We start from the raw sequence: 17,642 nt of genomic DNA, 5'->3' as shown, positions 1-17,642 counted from the left end.
AACCCAGCGCTCAACTGCTGCGCCACCAGGAAGGCCCGAAACAAAAGTTCTTATTTCTGTAGTTATTAGTAAATAATCATATTTTTTTTTTGCCAAAATAAAATACTCTGAGAATAATTCTGGAGGTTAAAAAAAAAAACAACAACATATTTTCTTTTGTTCATCACCTTGTATTTATTTTATGGTTTAAAAAAAAAAGCAAAACATCTGTATTTAGAAAACCTCTTTAAAATGGGATTTTTAATCTTATTTTTAGTAATTTTAGCAAAACCTCTTCTAGTCTCACAATATTCTTGTTCTCCTTTCTAAAATTTTGTGTTCTTGAGATTAGGCACTTTTTATTAAACCTCCTTTATAATGATAACAAAGATAAAACTAAACCAAACTGCCAATTAAATACATATTAAGTGCTTTTATCAGTCTTACTGATTCTACTCTCTTCCATTCCATCCCATCCTATTATTTTTTATCGGTAGCCTCTGTATTTTTCCTCCACCTCAACTCCCCTATCCCACCCCTTCCATCCTATTCCACCCTACCTCTCCCTATCCCACCCCTACCCCATTTATTTAATTACTTATTATATATCTTGCTTTGGAAAATACTCGGGTTAATTTTATAAGACCTAAAGTGTATAACTTCATTTTGTGCTTTTTTTTTCACTTGTCTCAGTTCTTTTCATTACTTTTCTACACTGCTGTGATTCTAACTCTTTCTTGCATAGTTAGGATTCCCATAGGTTATCACAAATTCAGTAGGAATTGAACTAGACTCCTCATCCTCATGATAAAGTGATTGATGTTATCTTTCCTCTTTCTGTTTTACTCTAAATACCCTCTACTTCCTCTCAATGTCTCTCTCTCTCTCTCTCTCTCTCTCTCTCTCTCTCTCTCTCTCTCGCTCTCGCTCTCGCTCTCGCTTTCGTTCTCTCTCTCTTTCCCCTTCTCTCCCACCCCTACCCCTACCCAAGAAAAAAATGGTTGTTGTCTCTGTTTTATTCTGTATCTCAGGTTGCCTATGTAATTGCAAAGACTGTTCTCTGAGAGTTGCTATGAGTGACATGATGGTTCCACTGGGTTTTTATTCAAGTCAGTGACATTGTGTAGGATCTGACAGTGTTCTTGCATTATTACAGATGTTCCCCCTACAAGTCAGGGGGTGGATCACAAGCAGGTCCAGAGAGAACTGGGGAATGTGGTCCTGCACCTCCACAACCCTACCATCCTTTCTTCCTCCTCAATTGAAGTGCACTGGACAGTGAGTCATTGTTGTTACAATTATTTGATTTCTGTTCTCATAAGCAGATTACTTATGAATTATGTGATCTATATGTATTATATAATTTAATCATCTCTTGCTTCATCAGTGATAACTTTGTGAGTAAACACTGTTCATTATGGTAGCTGTGGACTGGCTTATATAGCGTAAAGCTTTATCTTTGTTTCAAATTTTTGTACTCTGCTGCAGTTACAAACTGCTGGTTCCAGAGGAAAGAACAAATTTTTTTTTATGAACATGTAACTTGCAATATGGGTATTATTGATGAATTGTTTTCAATGTAGAAATCTGAGGAGTATTAAGTAGACTTTTTTTTGTTATTTGGATAATTTATTATTTTTTTTTATTTTTAAACACTTTTTAAGATTTATTTGTGCATAGAAGAACTGGGATGTAAGCTAGAGATGTAGGGGTTGAGAGTATTTTCCAGAGACAGAGTGGGAAGCAGAACAGGTGTATCTACTGAAGTATAATGCTACGGAGAGCAGCGGGTGAGACAGGTACCTGGCATTTCTGTACAAAGCATAAAAATCACTATCTAATATTATATATTAAGCTGAAAAGTGAACACCTTGCAAAAGAGAGGGACTTATTTTTAGTATGCTACTTTCTGTGGTCTAAAAAATATTCAGGATGATACCAGATAAAATCTGTTTGCATTTTGTTGCATTTTCATAATTTTTCTAATAAACTAATACAAATATTCGAGTGATTACATTTGATTTGTCATTCTCACAGGTGGACCAGCAATCTCAGTATATTCAAGGATACAAAATTCTTTATCGGCCATCTGGAGCCAATCATGGTGAATCTGAGTGGTTAGTTTTTGAAGTGAGAACCCCAACCAAAAATAGTGTGGTTATTCCTGATCTCAAAAAGGGAGTCAACTATGAAATTAAGGCTCGTCCATTTTTTAATGAATTTCAAGGAGCAGATAGTGAAATTAAATTTGCCAAAACCCTAGAAGAAGGCAAGTATATATAATAAAGCATGTGATTTATCTCATTGCTATACATTTGTTAGACTTTCATTATCTTTGTTGAAAATTTAAATTGTTAATAGTCACTTTAATTTTTAACTGTCTTGAATTTGGATATCATTTTTTGTATTAGAATTTGTTTAATTAAAATGAATACTGAAAAATAAAATGCGGTGATACTTGTTTTCATAGAAGTCTATATAGAAATATGAAAATGTTAGCATTGTATTAGGTGTCTATAGGCTATATTTAATTATTTAAAACTAAAATTCACATTTAGAGATGGAAATGTTCTCAGTCTGCTTACCTGTTCCATAATTATATTCCATTCATGTATTGACAATTACACTTAGTAATGACTTGTAAATAAAGGGAATAACGTGTTGGTTTGTCCTGGACTTCCCAGAGTTAATGTTTTATCCTAGAAACCTCTCACTTCTGAAAAAAACAGTACAATTGGCCACCTTTAACTAGAAATTAAAAATCAATATTTACACAAAATAAAATTTTATATATCACACAGTATGCTCTTTAAAATAGAGACTTTTCTCTAAAATGTCTCACTTTGATTATAAAAATGATTAGATATAGTTAATATCATGGGTAAAAAGCTTTCATCTTCACTCTTTTGAACATATTTTTTAGGGAGAATTTGGGACCAGTAGCTTACAGGGTAGGGGAAATAGAAATTTTCTTATTTTTTTATAAATAATCTACATAATTTTGGTTATCAAAAATTTATGCTAACAATGTGTTAGGAAAACTAACATAGTTTGTAAATTATTTGGACATGTATGAAACACATTTTAAAAACATGCATAATGTTGATACAAACTCTTATGTTAATGTTTGCATTAAAATATTAAGTACCTGCTTTTAGTGCTGTGTAAAGTACTCATAATAATTATTTCTTAAAACAATTTAATAGCACCCAGTGCCCCACCCCAAAGTGTAACTGTATCAAAGAATGATGGAAATGGAACTGCAATTCTTGTTAGTTGGCAACCACCTCCAGAAGACACCCAAAATGGAATGGTGCAAGAATATAAGGTAAGATACATATACTAATATATTGATTGCTACCCCGGTCCTTCTAAAAGGAAAGTGGAAAAAAAAAAAAAAAAAAAAAAGATTAAATTATTTATAGATATTTGGCGCCATCTGCTGGCGCATACAGCAGCTTGTAAAATTATTTCTTAAAACAATCATGTTTATTCGGCTACTGTGGAATCATTCTTTTTTTATTGGAAAATCCATTTGAAAATAATTAATTCAAAAGAGAATCTACATTATCACAACATATATAAGTACATCTAATTTCACATGAGCAACAAATATTGAAGCTAATAAAAATCCTTTTTTCTATAAAAAGAACCCTATACTTATTTTGTAAGATTAGATTGCCCTATAGAATTGACTGTAAGTCATGTTCTATCAGCTATGGTTTATTCTCATTTTCTAACTGTTTGAAAATTTAAAATCTTGGGGCAAAGTTGGAAATATTATTTCAGTGTGCATGAAAATCAGAGTTGCTATGAAACATAGTCTCTAACTACAGTTTCATATCCTAAAGGAAATTCAGTTATAAATTTCTGCTGTTTAACTGAATTTAAAATACATCAATATTTTCATGTGAATTATTTTTACCTGTGAAACTATAACATAGCTAGGAAATTGGTATTTATCCTACAATGAATATTATAAGACAGTCTTAATGAGCTACTATAAATGAATCATTGCTAGATTGAATTAGCAAAATTACAATAGAAAGTAGACTTTGTGTTTTATTCAACATTTTTTCAACCTACCACATACGATTTTTAATTACAAATATCTATTTGTTGAGGCACTGCTTTATATTTTTCTACTACCAAACTTGTTTTGCTGATTACTACCATTATGATGCCTTTAGTAAAGAATTCAGGTATCTCCTCTATGTAAATATTTTAGACTGTGCCTATTGATATGGAACTGATGTAGGTCAGTGATTTTTAATTAATGCTAATGTCAGCATCACTTGTATTATCATTTTCCATATAGAGGTGCCCAGTCACCTCCCTCATAGTTACCACTCAATGGGTCTGACAGGAGAACCTTACATACACATCTTAAAAGAACTCTCCAGGTGACTCTGGTGTGTATTCTAGGTTAAGGCCCAAATAACGACCATACATGTTTCTTTGAGTAACAAATTAATTAGTGCCATAAACAGACACACTAAGCTTATTTTCAGACATAATATTTATTTCAAAATACTTTTTTAAAAAATAAAGTGAGACTTCGTTATGAAATTGGTGTGCACTTTCAAAGGACTACTTTTTTTGTTAAGTATTTAAAATACTGTTTTCGGATGTTTTATGGTATTTCAAATTAGATCTTTTAGTGCCATTGAGTCATTAAAAAGCGAGAGTGTCCACACTTTTAAGTGCTTTCTCATGGGTTTTGAGGTTATTTCAGTACTGGAGAGTGACAGGATGCTATGGTTCAGTCCGGAAAAATAAACTGTTATAGAGATTTTTAAGGATTTAAAATGAGGTGATGTTTCAGCTCTCAAGCAAAATTGTGTAATGTTTAGGCATTTTCCCCTAAGAGTCAAAACTCATTTCTCTCCTGAAGAAATGAAGAAGGGTGGATTTCACTTAACTTCATGGTCAATTTAAAATAATAAAATGCCTTTCAGAACCTGATTGACTGGTACAAAATCAGTTTGTGGCTTTGGTTCAGCTGCATAATGTAATTGGGGAAAAAAATCACAAAGGACTTTTTATTTCCAAATGGTCAGATCGTGGGATAGACTCTGACCATTTGCAGGCCTTATAAGTTTAAACTAAATTAAGATAATATTAACTTACAAAGAAAAAAAATTAAAGGTTATTGCCCATGTGATAGAGGACACTGATATTCTTCGATTTATTTTAAATTCCATTCCCTGTTAGGATTTAGAAAATAACCTACTTGAAGCTAACCCTGCATCTTGCTCAAGGACATCATAAAGAATATAAAGCATGGTTTATTACTACATGGATCATTTTCATATGGAACCTGAGTCTAAATACTGTCATGTACCATATCCAAGCTCTTGAACACTGTAAAAGATCACTCTGATTAAATAATCCTTTAGTGGAATTTAAAATGAGGATTGCAGTGTAGTTCAAAAATTTTGATTTCCTATTACAAAATATCATTATCAAGGTTAATGTTATATACCATGATTTTCTTTTTAGAACATTTTTTCTAAATCAAATATGTATTTTTATTTTTTATTATCATGTTATGGAAGACTAATATTTCCATTTAAATACAGATTCAGATTATTAGTTTTATTTCATTGATAAATAGTATGACATTTATGCAGAATAAAATCCTGGGATGATCCTTATTCTTTTTGGTTTGTTTATTTATTATTCTTAAAGATTTTATTTATTTTTGCATAGAAGAACTGAGGTGTAGGCCAGAGGTAGGGGGTGGTGAGAGGATACACTAGAGAAAGAGTGGGGAGCAGAACAGGTGGATCTACTGAAATACACTGCTGAGGGGAGCAGTGGGTGACACAGGTGAGATCTGCTGAGTTTGCTCCCTGGCTGGGGATCCAAATCAGGCCGCAGCAGAGGGCTGTCTCGGTGGTAGCGCTGAGATTTACCCCCTAGGCTGCCAGAGAGGCCCTAGTTTTATTTTTAATAAACAAAATTATGCAGAGTTCCTTTAACTTATTCAGAAGCCCCCCTCTTTTTAAATACACTACTTCTTGATTTTGATGGAAAAAAGTGATGTAACTAAAAACAATTCTAAGCAGGGCTTCCCTGGTGACCTTGGGGTTAAGTCTCAGCACTATCACTGCTACAGCCTGAGTTCAGCCTGAGTTCCATCCCTGGCCAGGGAGCTAACCCACATGGCATAGCAGACCTCCCCTGTCTCGCCAGCTGCTCCCCTCAGCAGTGTATTTCAGTCAGTCTGCCTGTTCTGCTCCCCACTCTGCCTCTGGTGAATCCTCCCCCGCCCCCCCCTTACTCCTCTGGTATACACCCCAGTTCTTCTACACACAAAAGCAAACAAACAGATAAAAAACAATAAGCAATTCCTTGTAATTCTACCCACACAACTGTTGAAATAAAATAGTAAGTGGGCCTCCCTGGTGGCGCAGCGGTTGAGCGCTGGGTTGCGAAGCTGCCCGCGGCCTCTGCGGCGCCGGTTCGATCCCCAGCTGCTTCCCGGCCACCGGAGGAGGGTCCCACATGGCGCGCAGACCTCTCCTGCCGCCCGCTGCTCCCCTCAGCAGTGTACTTCGGTCCTTCTGCCTGCTCTGCTCCCCGCTCTGGCTCTGGTGAATTCTCTCACCCTCCCGCGCTTCTGACTGTACCCAGTGCATGTATAAACAAAACAAACAAACAACCCAGCAAACAAATAAATAAAGCATGCCTCTATTTAAAAAAAAAAAAAAGAATATATATAAAAAAAAAAAAGAGATAGTAAGAAGTTTCCTATCCAATTTTGTTTCATGATAACTGTTTATCTAGTGTCCTTCTTAGGCCATTGTCCAAAAGTAAATGCTGAATGATGACATAGGTTTTTGTTCTTTCTCTGATATCCATAGTTTTTTTTTTGTTGTTGTTGTTTGCAAGGTCTTTTTGTTTTTCTTTGAAAATAATTTTTTTAAACCTAATGGTATGTGCTGATAAGAACCAGTTTCTCCACACAAAAATTTGTAGATGTACCTGCTTTAACACTTTAAAAGTATATGAGAAAACTTAAAGAGATCTTGAAGAAACTGACATTAGATGTGGATAGAATGGTGTTTTCAGAGCTAGATCCGAGGGGAAAGTGACTTTCGAAACTTGTTATATTTGGTTCGTGACAGGACTGAAATCTGTCTTGGTCTAACAAACACAATATTGTGTTTTTCTTCGCATTCAGTTAAAAAATCGAGCAGCTTAACATTCCTTGTGTTCTTACAGGTTTGGTGTCTGGGCAATGAAACACGATACCATATAAACAAGACTGTAGATGGTTCTACCTTTTCTGTGGTCATTCCTTCTCTGGTTCCTGGGATCAGATACAGCGTAGAAGTGGCTGCCAGCACCGGGGCTGGGCCAGGGGTGAAGAGTGAGCCCCAGTTTATCCAGTTAGGTGAGTGCCAATGCAGATCTGTTAACACTATGCCCATTACCCTGCTTTTCTTTTTGGATGTCCTGGAACCACCACTGCAATTTGACTATTATGGAATGTGTACTAGAGCTGCAAAATGGCATTGACTTTATCTATATTTCTGTATCCCGTTCCTTTCTCTCTCTTCACCATCCATCCATCCATCCATCCATCCTTCCATCCATCCATCCATCCCTCTCAAACTAAAGATCATTCAAACACATTGTAAATGCTGTTTAAAGAAAATTCTGTAACTGTTCAGTGTCTTTCTAATTTTGTCTAATTGAATTTTTCTCTACTAAATTCAATAAAGACTATATTACTTGAGTACCGAGAAACCTTAGTGAATATGAAAGACACAACTGGCACCTTCATGACATTTACAGTTGTTTCAATTAAAGAAAGAAAACCTCCATGCAAAACTTAACTAATTAAGTTAAACTAACTTAACTGAGGCATTCGAAGTTTACAGCAATATGCATTTTATATTTAGGATTGTTGTGTCTATTTACATTTGTAATTGCTTTTCATAACAAAAGATAGAGATGTCAAAGTGTATTGGAATATGGCCCTGTGTTAATTACTTAGAAAGTTAAATACAAAGTGTGCTTCAGAAATTAGAGGAATTATAAAAAACAAACCTGACAGAATACTTCATTAACCCAATTCACTACAGGCAGTGTGACATAACATAAAATGCAAATTAATAAGTGGTTACCAGTATAATCTATCACAAACAACAGCAAACACAGAAACAAAATACTATTGTAAATGGAAAGAGAAGAGAAAAAGGTCAAATATTAAGAAGTGACATTTAAATTATGAAAAATGCCAAAAAGCATATAGTCTATGTTGTGTCTGTTCCAGATCAGAAGTTAAACATTAGTAAAATTTGATGTCGCTTGCTAAATTATGAAAAAGGATATTTCAGTCTTTATACTTCACAAATATGTACATAGTATTTTTGCATGTTACCAACCTATAAATTATTTCAAAACAAAAGTAAGAAATATTTGGCTTTGGATAAATTTTGGTGCAATACATAACAGATTTACATTCAGTTTGGAAACATATTGATGTTCCATTGTTAAGATAATGTTAACTGCTGTAATAGACACATGTTGAATTCTGTTTATATAAGACAATAAAGTCCACCTGAACTTAAATAGTTATGGGATGGAATAGACATAGAGGGTTATGAACTGATGAGGCGTCATCTCCTTAACATGAGACTCAAGGCTAACTTCGGGCCAGCAGAAAGGAAGTGTGTTGGAGTATTTAGTGGTGTAGGTCTGGAGACAGTTTACATCCTCCTTCCCAGAACTCAGTCATATGATCCCAAATGGATGATTAGGACCACCTCAGAACAAAGTCACTGGCTAAGGAGCTACCTTCCAACAGCTTGATGCTAATGAATGACCCATTCGAACCTTTACCTAAGAACTTGCTGTCTCTGCCACCAGCCATGTGCCAGATTTTTATTTTCAGATTATCTTTCTCATTTAGCACATTTTTACACAGTAATTATATATATAATTTTAAAGCAAAATAGCTTTATTGCTTCTTTCTGGTTCATTTGTTATAAAAATTGAAATAGCTTGCTGCATCCTTTATAATTTTTTATAAGTTATGGGGGGGAATCTATATACAGATTTTTTTAATTCAAATAGGTGTCCACTTTTAGGAAATGTCAGCATTCATTTATTAAAATTAAAATGATAAGTTACATTATAGTGACATTCATTGTTCGTATCATTTATGTGTTTTATAACAGGTGACTTTTAGTCCTAGGTTTTCGAAGAAGTATTAAAAAAGGGACCATGTGTAATTTTATTTAAGATTTAAATCATCTCTTTAAGGGTCAAATTGGTTTTCTTGAAATTATATGTTCCAGTTTTCCATATCTTAATATAGCCTCAGCTGCAGTAAGACAAAGACTGAGAGACAGAGTGGCCGTTTTAATTCATTAGTCACACCGCACTTTATTCTGTTAAGCCCATCTGGCCGCTTGCATGGAACCTCTCTTGGCTGTCTCCATAAAATCTGAAGCTACCCAACTTAACCTTGCACAAATATCCATGAAATCTATAAACCTAGCAGATACAAAGGGTGTATTAGAAATAAAAAGAATAAGTCTGCTTGGTGAACTTTCAGAGGATGAAGTGCCCTTCGAATAGATAAAAGGGTCTGGAACATGAAATATAACTTTGAGTCAACAAATAGTCAGGTGAATGCTTGCGAAAATAGGGTTATTTTAGCCTTGACCCTCCATAGAATGAAAGTGGAGTTCTATTTTTTAAAAAATAAATAAAAACCATACACACACACACACACACAGAGCACACACTTAGCAAGTTAGCCAAATTACATAGGAAAGGGGTCCTATTTTCCTAAGGCTGTTACATAAGCCATTAAATGTTGTTTACTTTTCCTGCTGGTGTCTTACTGGGGGTGCAATTTATCATTTAGTAAGAAAAAATAATCACTAGGATTTTTTTTCTATTCATGAAATGTTATTCATCTATATAATGAGTTACATCAATTATTTTTCTGGAAAAAATATTTTGGGACTGGAACAAATGTTTCTATTTTAAAGCACATTATATTTGAATATTTTCAGAGTTCAAAGATTAATAATTGCAAAAAAGCACTAGTCCTTATGAAATAGGCAAACCCCTTCTTGTTTCACCAGGTATTGTGAGGAAAGAGCATGAAAAGCACAGATGCTCCTGGGGGTTCTACATGCTGGTCTTCCTCAGGGTTGAGCTCACTCTCCACCAACACACTGGAACACTCCTCTGGGGAGACAGCAGCTGCTTCTGGTTTTCTAGACTTTGCAGACGGCTCTGTGTGACTTGATGATGTGGGCCTTGAAAAATATCTTAGTAGGTTTAAGACATAACTGTAAAAAAAAAGTCCATTTTAAAAGGCATATAGTCCATCAATTTTTAATTTTTGAATCAAACTGGTTAACAGAAAACATAGCCTTTTTGACGATTCATAACACTTGATAATTCTTGTACATATTTAATATCCTTATATTGCTAGCTGTGGCTCTTATTTTAAAAAGAAAGATTATTCATGGTTCTTTCAGTGGTAACATCTGAATTTTTCATTGTTTTTTAATGATCCTGAATTTTAGAAACCCTTGTGATTATAGGTTCAAGCAGTGTGCTTCTAAGGCAGGTTCTACGACCTTAGACTATAACTCTTGAAAAAGTAAAGAGCACGTACTTTTTTCAACATCTACCTTATACGAGAAATAAATATTATTTCTTCCCTTTTTTAGATATAATTGAGGTTTCCTAGAGAAATCTGAAAAAGTTGATATCTTCTCTATACATATTTGTCAGATACTCCTAATTTGTATGCATATGTGAAAGTATTTAATTTTTTGGAATACATTTTTGTATTTATCTCAGTAGATATTACATGAAACAATGTAAGAACTGAGCTGCAAATTTTTTTTGGAATAAAAATCAAAATTGTGTGCCATTACTCTTTAAAAATATATTTCCATAACATTATTACTTGATTTTTTTTTTGCCTTAAAATAACAGAAATACAATCTTGCTGGAAAACTTATAAATTGTTTTAATTAGCAATCACGAGTGTTGTAGAATGAAAACCAGAAATCACTGTTCAAAACAAAAAGAATAGCCCCACTTGATATTATATATATATTTATGTATAAATCATTTCATTGAGCCCTAAACCCAAACTAATCCAAAGATGACTTTTCAGATTCTCACGGCAACCCCGTGTCACCTGAGGACCAAGTCAGCCTTGCTCAGCAGATCTCAGACGTGGTCAAACAGCCCGCGTTCATCGCCGGAATCGGGGCCGCCTGCTGGATCATCCTCATGGTCTTTAGCATTTGGCTCTATCGACACCGGAAGAAGAGAAATGGGTTGACTAGTACTTATGCGGGTATTAGAAAAGGTATTGGCCTTCCTAAGTCTTTTGTATTTTAATGTTTACATCACTCTTGGTTTTAATTACTCATAATCACATAGATCTTGGATGAATTATTTTAATGTATAGAGATGGTCAAACATACTTTTATTCTATTGGGATAGCTACCTGGGAACTTCTCTTGGCAGTATTACCCTACAAATAGGACTTAGCGATTTCAGACCCATTTTCTTTATGTTTCACCAATATAGGTGTAGACTTGGTTGTTAAACCATCCCTTTGTTCTCTTAAGAATTACTATTGCTTTATATTGTGGAGGAAATTTTGTAGGCTCTTGACGCAGAAATTGTAAATCCAAGCTTTGAACTCTCTCACACAGCTTTGTAGAGAAGGGGAGTAGTGTCCTTTATAATTATTTATATATGATGATTATTTATGATTACTTCTAATACAGTTATTTATTAGTGAATATGGAATACCTGACTAAATGATGTCCTTCAGGTTTCCCTGAAAGGATGTTTAGTAATGGGTTATGTTGTATTTAAAGTTTCAGTTAAATATATACATGCTGTTAATTTGTGATGGTGACTTGTATACAAATTTGTTAACAGCTTTAGAGGAGAGTTTATTTGGCTGCTATTATTTATAATTTTCTGGATGAACTCAACATACCAAGGTAGTTTACAGACTCCTTTATCCTCAAAATCTGTAGATGGGCGATATGTATTTTTTTGTTCTCTGAGGAGGTTGTTAATATTGTCAGAGAGATACTTCCCACTCCCAACCCAACCCACCCCCAGAACAACTGTATTTCAATATGGGCCTCAAATCTGACCTACAGGTATGGTGACTTGAAGTTTGAATTTTCAGGTGGAAGTTCTAATTTATGTATTTATTACAACCAAATTATTTAGACAATAGTTTTATTTTTTTTGCTCTCAAAAGTGTCCAGGTTTGGATGACAAATTATACCCTCATCCTAGTTATAGGGCTTAAATTTCAGCCTAATACAACATTTTTCTTTGCTGCAAGTGAATTACCAAGAAACATCCCCTCCCCACAAATCACCACAGTTTTAAAAAAAAATGTCTATATGTATCCAAAGTGAACATTTCTTACCTATCCTGGCCAAGTCATTTCTTTGATCCAAGTTAGGGGACAGTGAAAATTTGCAGTACTAGCTATAACTTTTCTTAATGAAATGATCGACTGAACGTCCCCATGTACTTATAATACTGTCTGGGCATGGTCTAAAATATCTCTGCTCTTGGTCACAAGGGGTCTTGGCCAGGAAGACTCAATGCAGATTCATCATCAACACTGTGAAAATAAATCAATGTGCCTCCTGCCCATGGCTCTCAGTAACCCCTTCATGTGCAGACATTTGCCTTTGCATTATCGCCCTTAAATATGTTTTTTTCCAGATATGTGTCCTATGTAGAGATGAAGCAAAATGTCAGTATTCCTGACTGTGAAATGGAAAATGAGAGCTTGGAGGTTACCACAAAGCAAGCTGGGTCTCATTATGTATACAGAGTAGAATAATGTTAGGAACATGTGTTACCCTAACATTTCTATGCAGGGAACGAGTTTGTGACGATCTGCATATTGCAGAGCTGAGAAGAAGCAAGATATTGGGGGACTATGTTTTGAATTCTGATTTGAATGAGGAAAAATGACTAACATAGAGTCAGAGTCATTTGAATTCTACAAAAATCTGTATTTCTTATTGCATTGAAGCGCAGTTATAACAATTTAACGCTCTACATTGCCTTGAAATCTAAACATGTGACATGAAACCCTCTTCCTTTTGGAAATGTTTCTTTTCTTTTACTAATGTACTTCAAGCATGCTGGCAAATGCCTATGTGCTCTTTCTGCAAAACCTATTAAACTAATATCATTGTCCTTTTAACTAGCTTGTGTTTAAGCAGAAATCATAGAACATAATTACAAATGTAATCGGTGAGCATTTGATTCTGCTTTCCTCACTCTGCCTTGTCGGCACTTTTTCATAATTCTGTTTCTATGCAATCAGAAAAAGTGCGTTCTGAAATCTTAACATATCAGTGCCAGAAACATTGCTGGTGATTATAAGGAAAGAAAAAAAAAAAAGTGAGGTATATTAAAGAAATAAATGTATAAAGAGTCTATTGACTCATAGGCCATCCAGCCTGCGTGTGACTCTGGGTAATCAATAGTGTCTTTAACATCTACCCTCTGCATTTCTGTGGGGGTAGAACCCCACCCCACACATCCACATGGCACTCCATCATCACTGAACAGAGTTTACTATATTATGGAAGCTTTGAGAATTATGTTGTTCTTTGCTGCACAATCTAAAAATTTCATTCGAACCAACCTCTTTTCATCTCTTCAATTCCTTACACTGAGGTTAGCAGTCAGCTAGGAAGAAGCAATGAAGAGGCCCTTTCTTAATCTCCCTATGTCCTTGTGATAGCAATGAATGCCTAGGCGCTCCATTCTTGCTTTAATAGCTGTACTTTCCAACATACTTTTTTTTTTATGAAGACTTGTTACTATGGCTCCTAATTTTTGATTGCAGCTAAATTACATTGACTCTCTGAAAAGACCTGGCTGAAAGAAAACAAAATAGAATTCTTAGAACAGGGACTATTGTGCTGTGAACGAAGGTCAGAGGATAAATGGGATATACAGCAGTGAGGTTTTTTTTTTTTTTTTTTTTTTAAAGATTTATTTATTTATTTATTTATACAAGCACTGGGTACAGTCAGAAGCATGGGAGGGTGAGAGAATTCACCAGAGCTAGAGCGGGGAGCAGAGCAGGCAGAAGGACCGAAGTACACAGCTGAGGGGAGCAGCAGGAGGCAGGAGAGGTCTGCGCTCCATGTGGGACCCTCCTCCGGTGGCCGGGGAGCAGCTGGGGATCGAACTGGCGCTGCAGAGGCTGCAGGCAGCTTCGCAACCCAGTGCACAACTGCTGCGCCACCGGGGAGGCCCAGCAGTGAGGTTTTTGTCTCTCTTCTTTCTGGTCTGTTCAGAGAGAAAACGGTGTGCTAAGAAGTGACAGTTGTAAAGGATGCTACCGCATGCCAATGTGCACCCCAAAATGCTCCACTCCTAAAATAAATTTCTTGTTGATGATCAAATGTGAAATGGAAAGTACATCTGGGGCAGCTTTTTGATTCACAATAAATCGTCAACACTCTAGTTTGTATGTATTAAGGATTTTGTAAAAGCAAACTTCAGTCCTCAAGGGAGTGATGCAGAACCCTTGCTTTCTTTACCAGGGCAGTGCTGACTTGAAATTAACGTCATAAGTCAGTCTCCTCCCTGTAGGAAATGACATGGAAATGGCTCTGGTGTCATCCAACACCCAGAATGAGGGAAGATGGTTAAAGTGGGGGAGGCAAGGCTGCCACTTTTGAGGTCTGCAGTTCAATTTCAGACATTATTGATCAGATTAAGATTTATAACCGCAGAGAGAGGGAAGCTTTTCAGAGGAGTGTTATTCTATTGTTTAGCTTTTAGTGTGGCATTAAAAATAAAAAATAAAAAAACACTCAGCCTACTCCTAGAAAGCTTGTAAAGTATATCAGAGAAATTAAAGTTTAAAACTCCCTAAGTTTTCTGTCCATTCAGAAATGTCTAGGATGATAAAATGGTAGTTTTACACTATTTACATGATATGGTATTAGGTATTTCTCGGTAGTGAAACAGTTTAGCTTTATGGTTCTCTTTATTCCAGTCCTCCCTCTCTCCCTCCCTCCATTTTCTCTCCTATTCTATCCCCCTCCCCCCAGTGTACCTCTCCCACTTAAATGTACCTATTAGTCCACTTTAATATGCATTTACTTTCAGATTTCTAGATATGGTTCAAGCAGGACCCCGATAATACTTGTTTAAGATTCTATCATCCAGTGTTTGGAAATGATTAATAGTAGAGGATTCCTGTTTGTCCTAAAGCCATGAGCTAAATCTATGTTACTAAATGCAGGGTCATTCACAGGCTAACCCAGCACAATTCCCCTCTGAACTAGAATGTCAGACACTTCAAAATGGTACCTGTAGAGACAAGCTTCTTTTCTTAACCTCAGATTTGGTTTTATTCATAAATCAGAGTGTCAGAACTACTGGCTTAGTTATTTACATTTGTTTTATGTTCAGCTGTCTGCTTGATTTATACTAATGTGATATGTTCCCTTTCTCTCTTCAGCTTAATAACCGGTTTATATTTTGTTTTGATTTTTCAGTCCCGTCTTTTACCTTCACACCAACAGGTATATATTTGCACTTACCCTCCTCCTTTCCTTTGTTAGTTTGGCATGTGTTATACTATTGTGTTTCTGTTTTTATTTCATTTTCTGCAGTAAGCTGGGGGAAAGGACTTAAAATGGAATACAATCCTTCATTTACTCATGTCAGGCATGCATTCGAAGTAGAAATGGTTGGTTTTGCTTTTCATCCATTTAATGCAGTTATTTATTCACGACTCCACACTGCATCTTAGCCTTGGTTGCATGTTTCATTAGATAGACACCCTGTTTCTACCCGCAGCATGATTTAACATGCTAATGATCTTATTGATTATTTCATACTTGGCAGTGCATTTTTTCCCCCTAAGTTAAGTTTTTGGGTTTCCAACAAACAAAAGTCTCTCCCTTGAAATTCTCTGTCCATAGAATCAGCATTCTTAAAAGTAACTAAAATGTCCATCACACATGAAAGATAAAGCTTTCCTTCCCCTCGAAGTCAGAAGCCTGATATTCCTGTTCTATTCAGTTTCTTTCCAAATGGGTCCTCTTCTTCCACATCACCTTTGTAGGAGATATACCTGTAGTCTTGCCTCCTCGGTTTTAATCCAGTTATTGTAATCGGTGGAAGCAGTTATCTCTCCTCCACAGACTCCCAGTTTAGACTTCTTCTAAGTAGCAGAATTTGGCAGCTTTTAGAAACACATTTCTTCTTAGAAAATGTGTATTTACAGAAAAGCTAATCTTCTTAACCCTTTGTCTAACTATGTGAAAATCATTTTTTTGTTGTTAAAGTTTTTTACTCAAAATTTATTATGTTGAGAATGCTTTCAAGTGCATTAAAATATAACAAAAGAAGGTATCTCCAAGCCACAGTACAAAAATGTCACATTAGTTGGTCACAATACATATAGTTGTGTGGGGAAGAGAGAAAAGGCTTATTTTAATATTTATCTTTTGTTTTCTCATACTTCTACTTCTGGGAAAATAATCTTTTTGGTCACCCCCCCCAAATTTAAGATCACACTTATATAAAATAATGAAATGATATGATCTAAAAATAAATTCAAAATACCTCAGGAAATGAAATGATGTGTACAAATGTCTAATAATTGGATTTAAGGAGTTTTTAAGTACTGAAGTTTTTGTTTTTTTCTCTGCTTAGTTCTCAACCTTGCTGGCACATTAAGAAAATTAGAGTGACTTATATTTAATTCTATGCAATCGTTTAAAAGTGCTAGTTGAATCCGAAATATGTTATTTCCTATGATGGTTTCTGCACAGAAAGCTTCTGATTAGAAAGGGAGAAAACACTTTGATTTAGAAAGATGCTTATGTATTTACTTACTTTTGATAAATAAACATAAATATGTCTATTAATTGTTCCCTTTTTTTTTGAACATTCTAGTAACTTATCAGAGAGGAGGTGAAGCTGTGAGCAGTGGAGGGAGGTAATTACCTTACTTGTTTTGTAGATCTTAAGGGAAATTCCAGATATTTCTTGTCTTCCTTGATAATATCACTTTCTTTGCTTAACAGGTTTAAATTAACTAAAGGGTAAAATTTGTTCAAATCTTTTAGAAAAGAGCTGTTGCATCTTAGTTGATGAACACCAGAGGGAGCACTTTAACCACAAAAGATAGACTTGCTGATTTAGCAGATGATTAAAAGGAGTTAAAGTAATTAAGCAATGGCATTTATGAAGATTAAGAAATACAGCTAGTTAAAAGATGCTATCAAAGAGAAAGTGTTCATTTGAATACCTGCTGTATGCAGCATTTGCTTATAAGTTGTTGGAGGTTATATTTGTTTGTTCTTATTATGAATTCAACACAGTTCTATTCTCCAATGCCAGGGAAATATATTGAAATAAAAAGATCTAGGTGGCTTGCTAGATCAGAGTTATTTTTTCTTTTTCCTCCAATTAAGATAAACCTCAATTCTATATATATGGGGGTTTTTTTTGGTAATTATTATTCAGTGAACTTTAATATATTCACAGAGAAATCACAAATTGATGTGACAGGTAACTTAAAGAATCTGAAATAAAGGAATGTTTCATGTGAGCCAAGCTCAGAATTTTCCACAATGAGA

General features: G+C 35.1%; 1 protein-coding gene across 1 annotated transcript in view; it reads left to right on the top strand.

Moving 5' to 3' along the window:
• Positions 1–17,642, top strand: part of ROBO1 (roundabout guidance receptor 1) — a gene marked incomplete at both ends in the record, with an annotated part of 751,012 nt that overhangs the window by 680,219 nt on the left and 53,151 nt on the right. The window contains 7 exons of the mRNA XM_084232634.1: positions 1,136–1,257; positions 2,017–2,248; positions 3,186–3,307; positions 7,210–7,381; positions 11,144–11,341; positions 15,549–15,575; positions 16,957–16,999. Coding sequence (XP_084088760.1) covers positions 1,136–1,257; positions 2,017–2,248; positions 3,186–3,307; positions 7,210–7,381; positions 11,144–11,341; positions 15,549–15,575; positions 16,957–16,999 — 916 coding nt within the window. The remainder of the gene's footprint in view (positions 1–1,135; positions 1,258–2,016; positions 2,249–3,185; positions 3,308–7,209; positions 7,382–11,143; positions 11,342–15,548; positions 15,576–16,956; positions 17,000–17,642) is intronic.

This window comes from Talpa europaea, assembly GCF_964194135.1.
Source record: "Talpa europaea genome assembly, chromosome: 4".
Classification (NCBI taxonomy): domain Eukaryota; kingdom Metazoa; phylum Chordata; class Mammalia; order Eulipotyphla; family Talpidae; genus Talpa; species Talpa europaea.
Note: the sequence above shows the minus strand (reverse complement) of the source record. Positions and strands in the feature narration are given on the sequence as shown.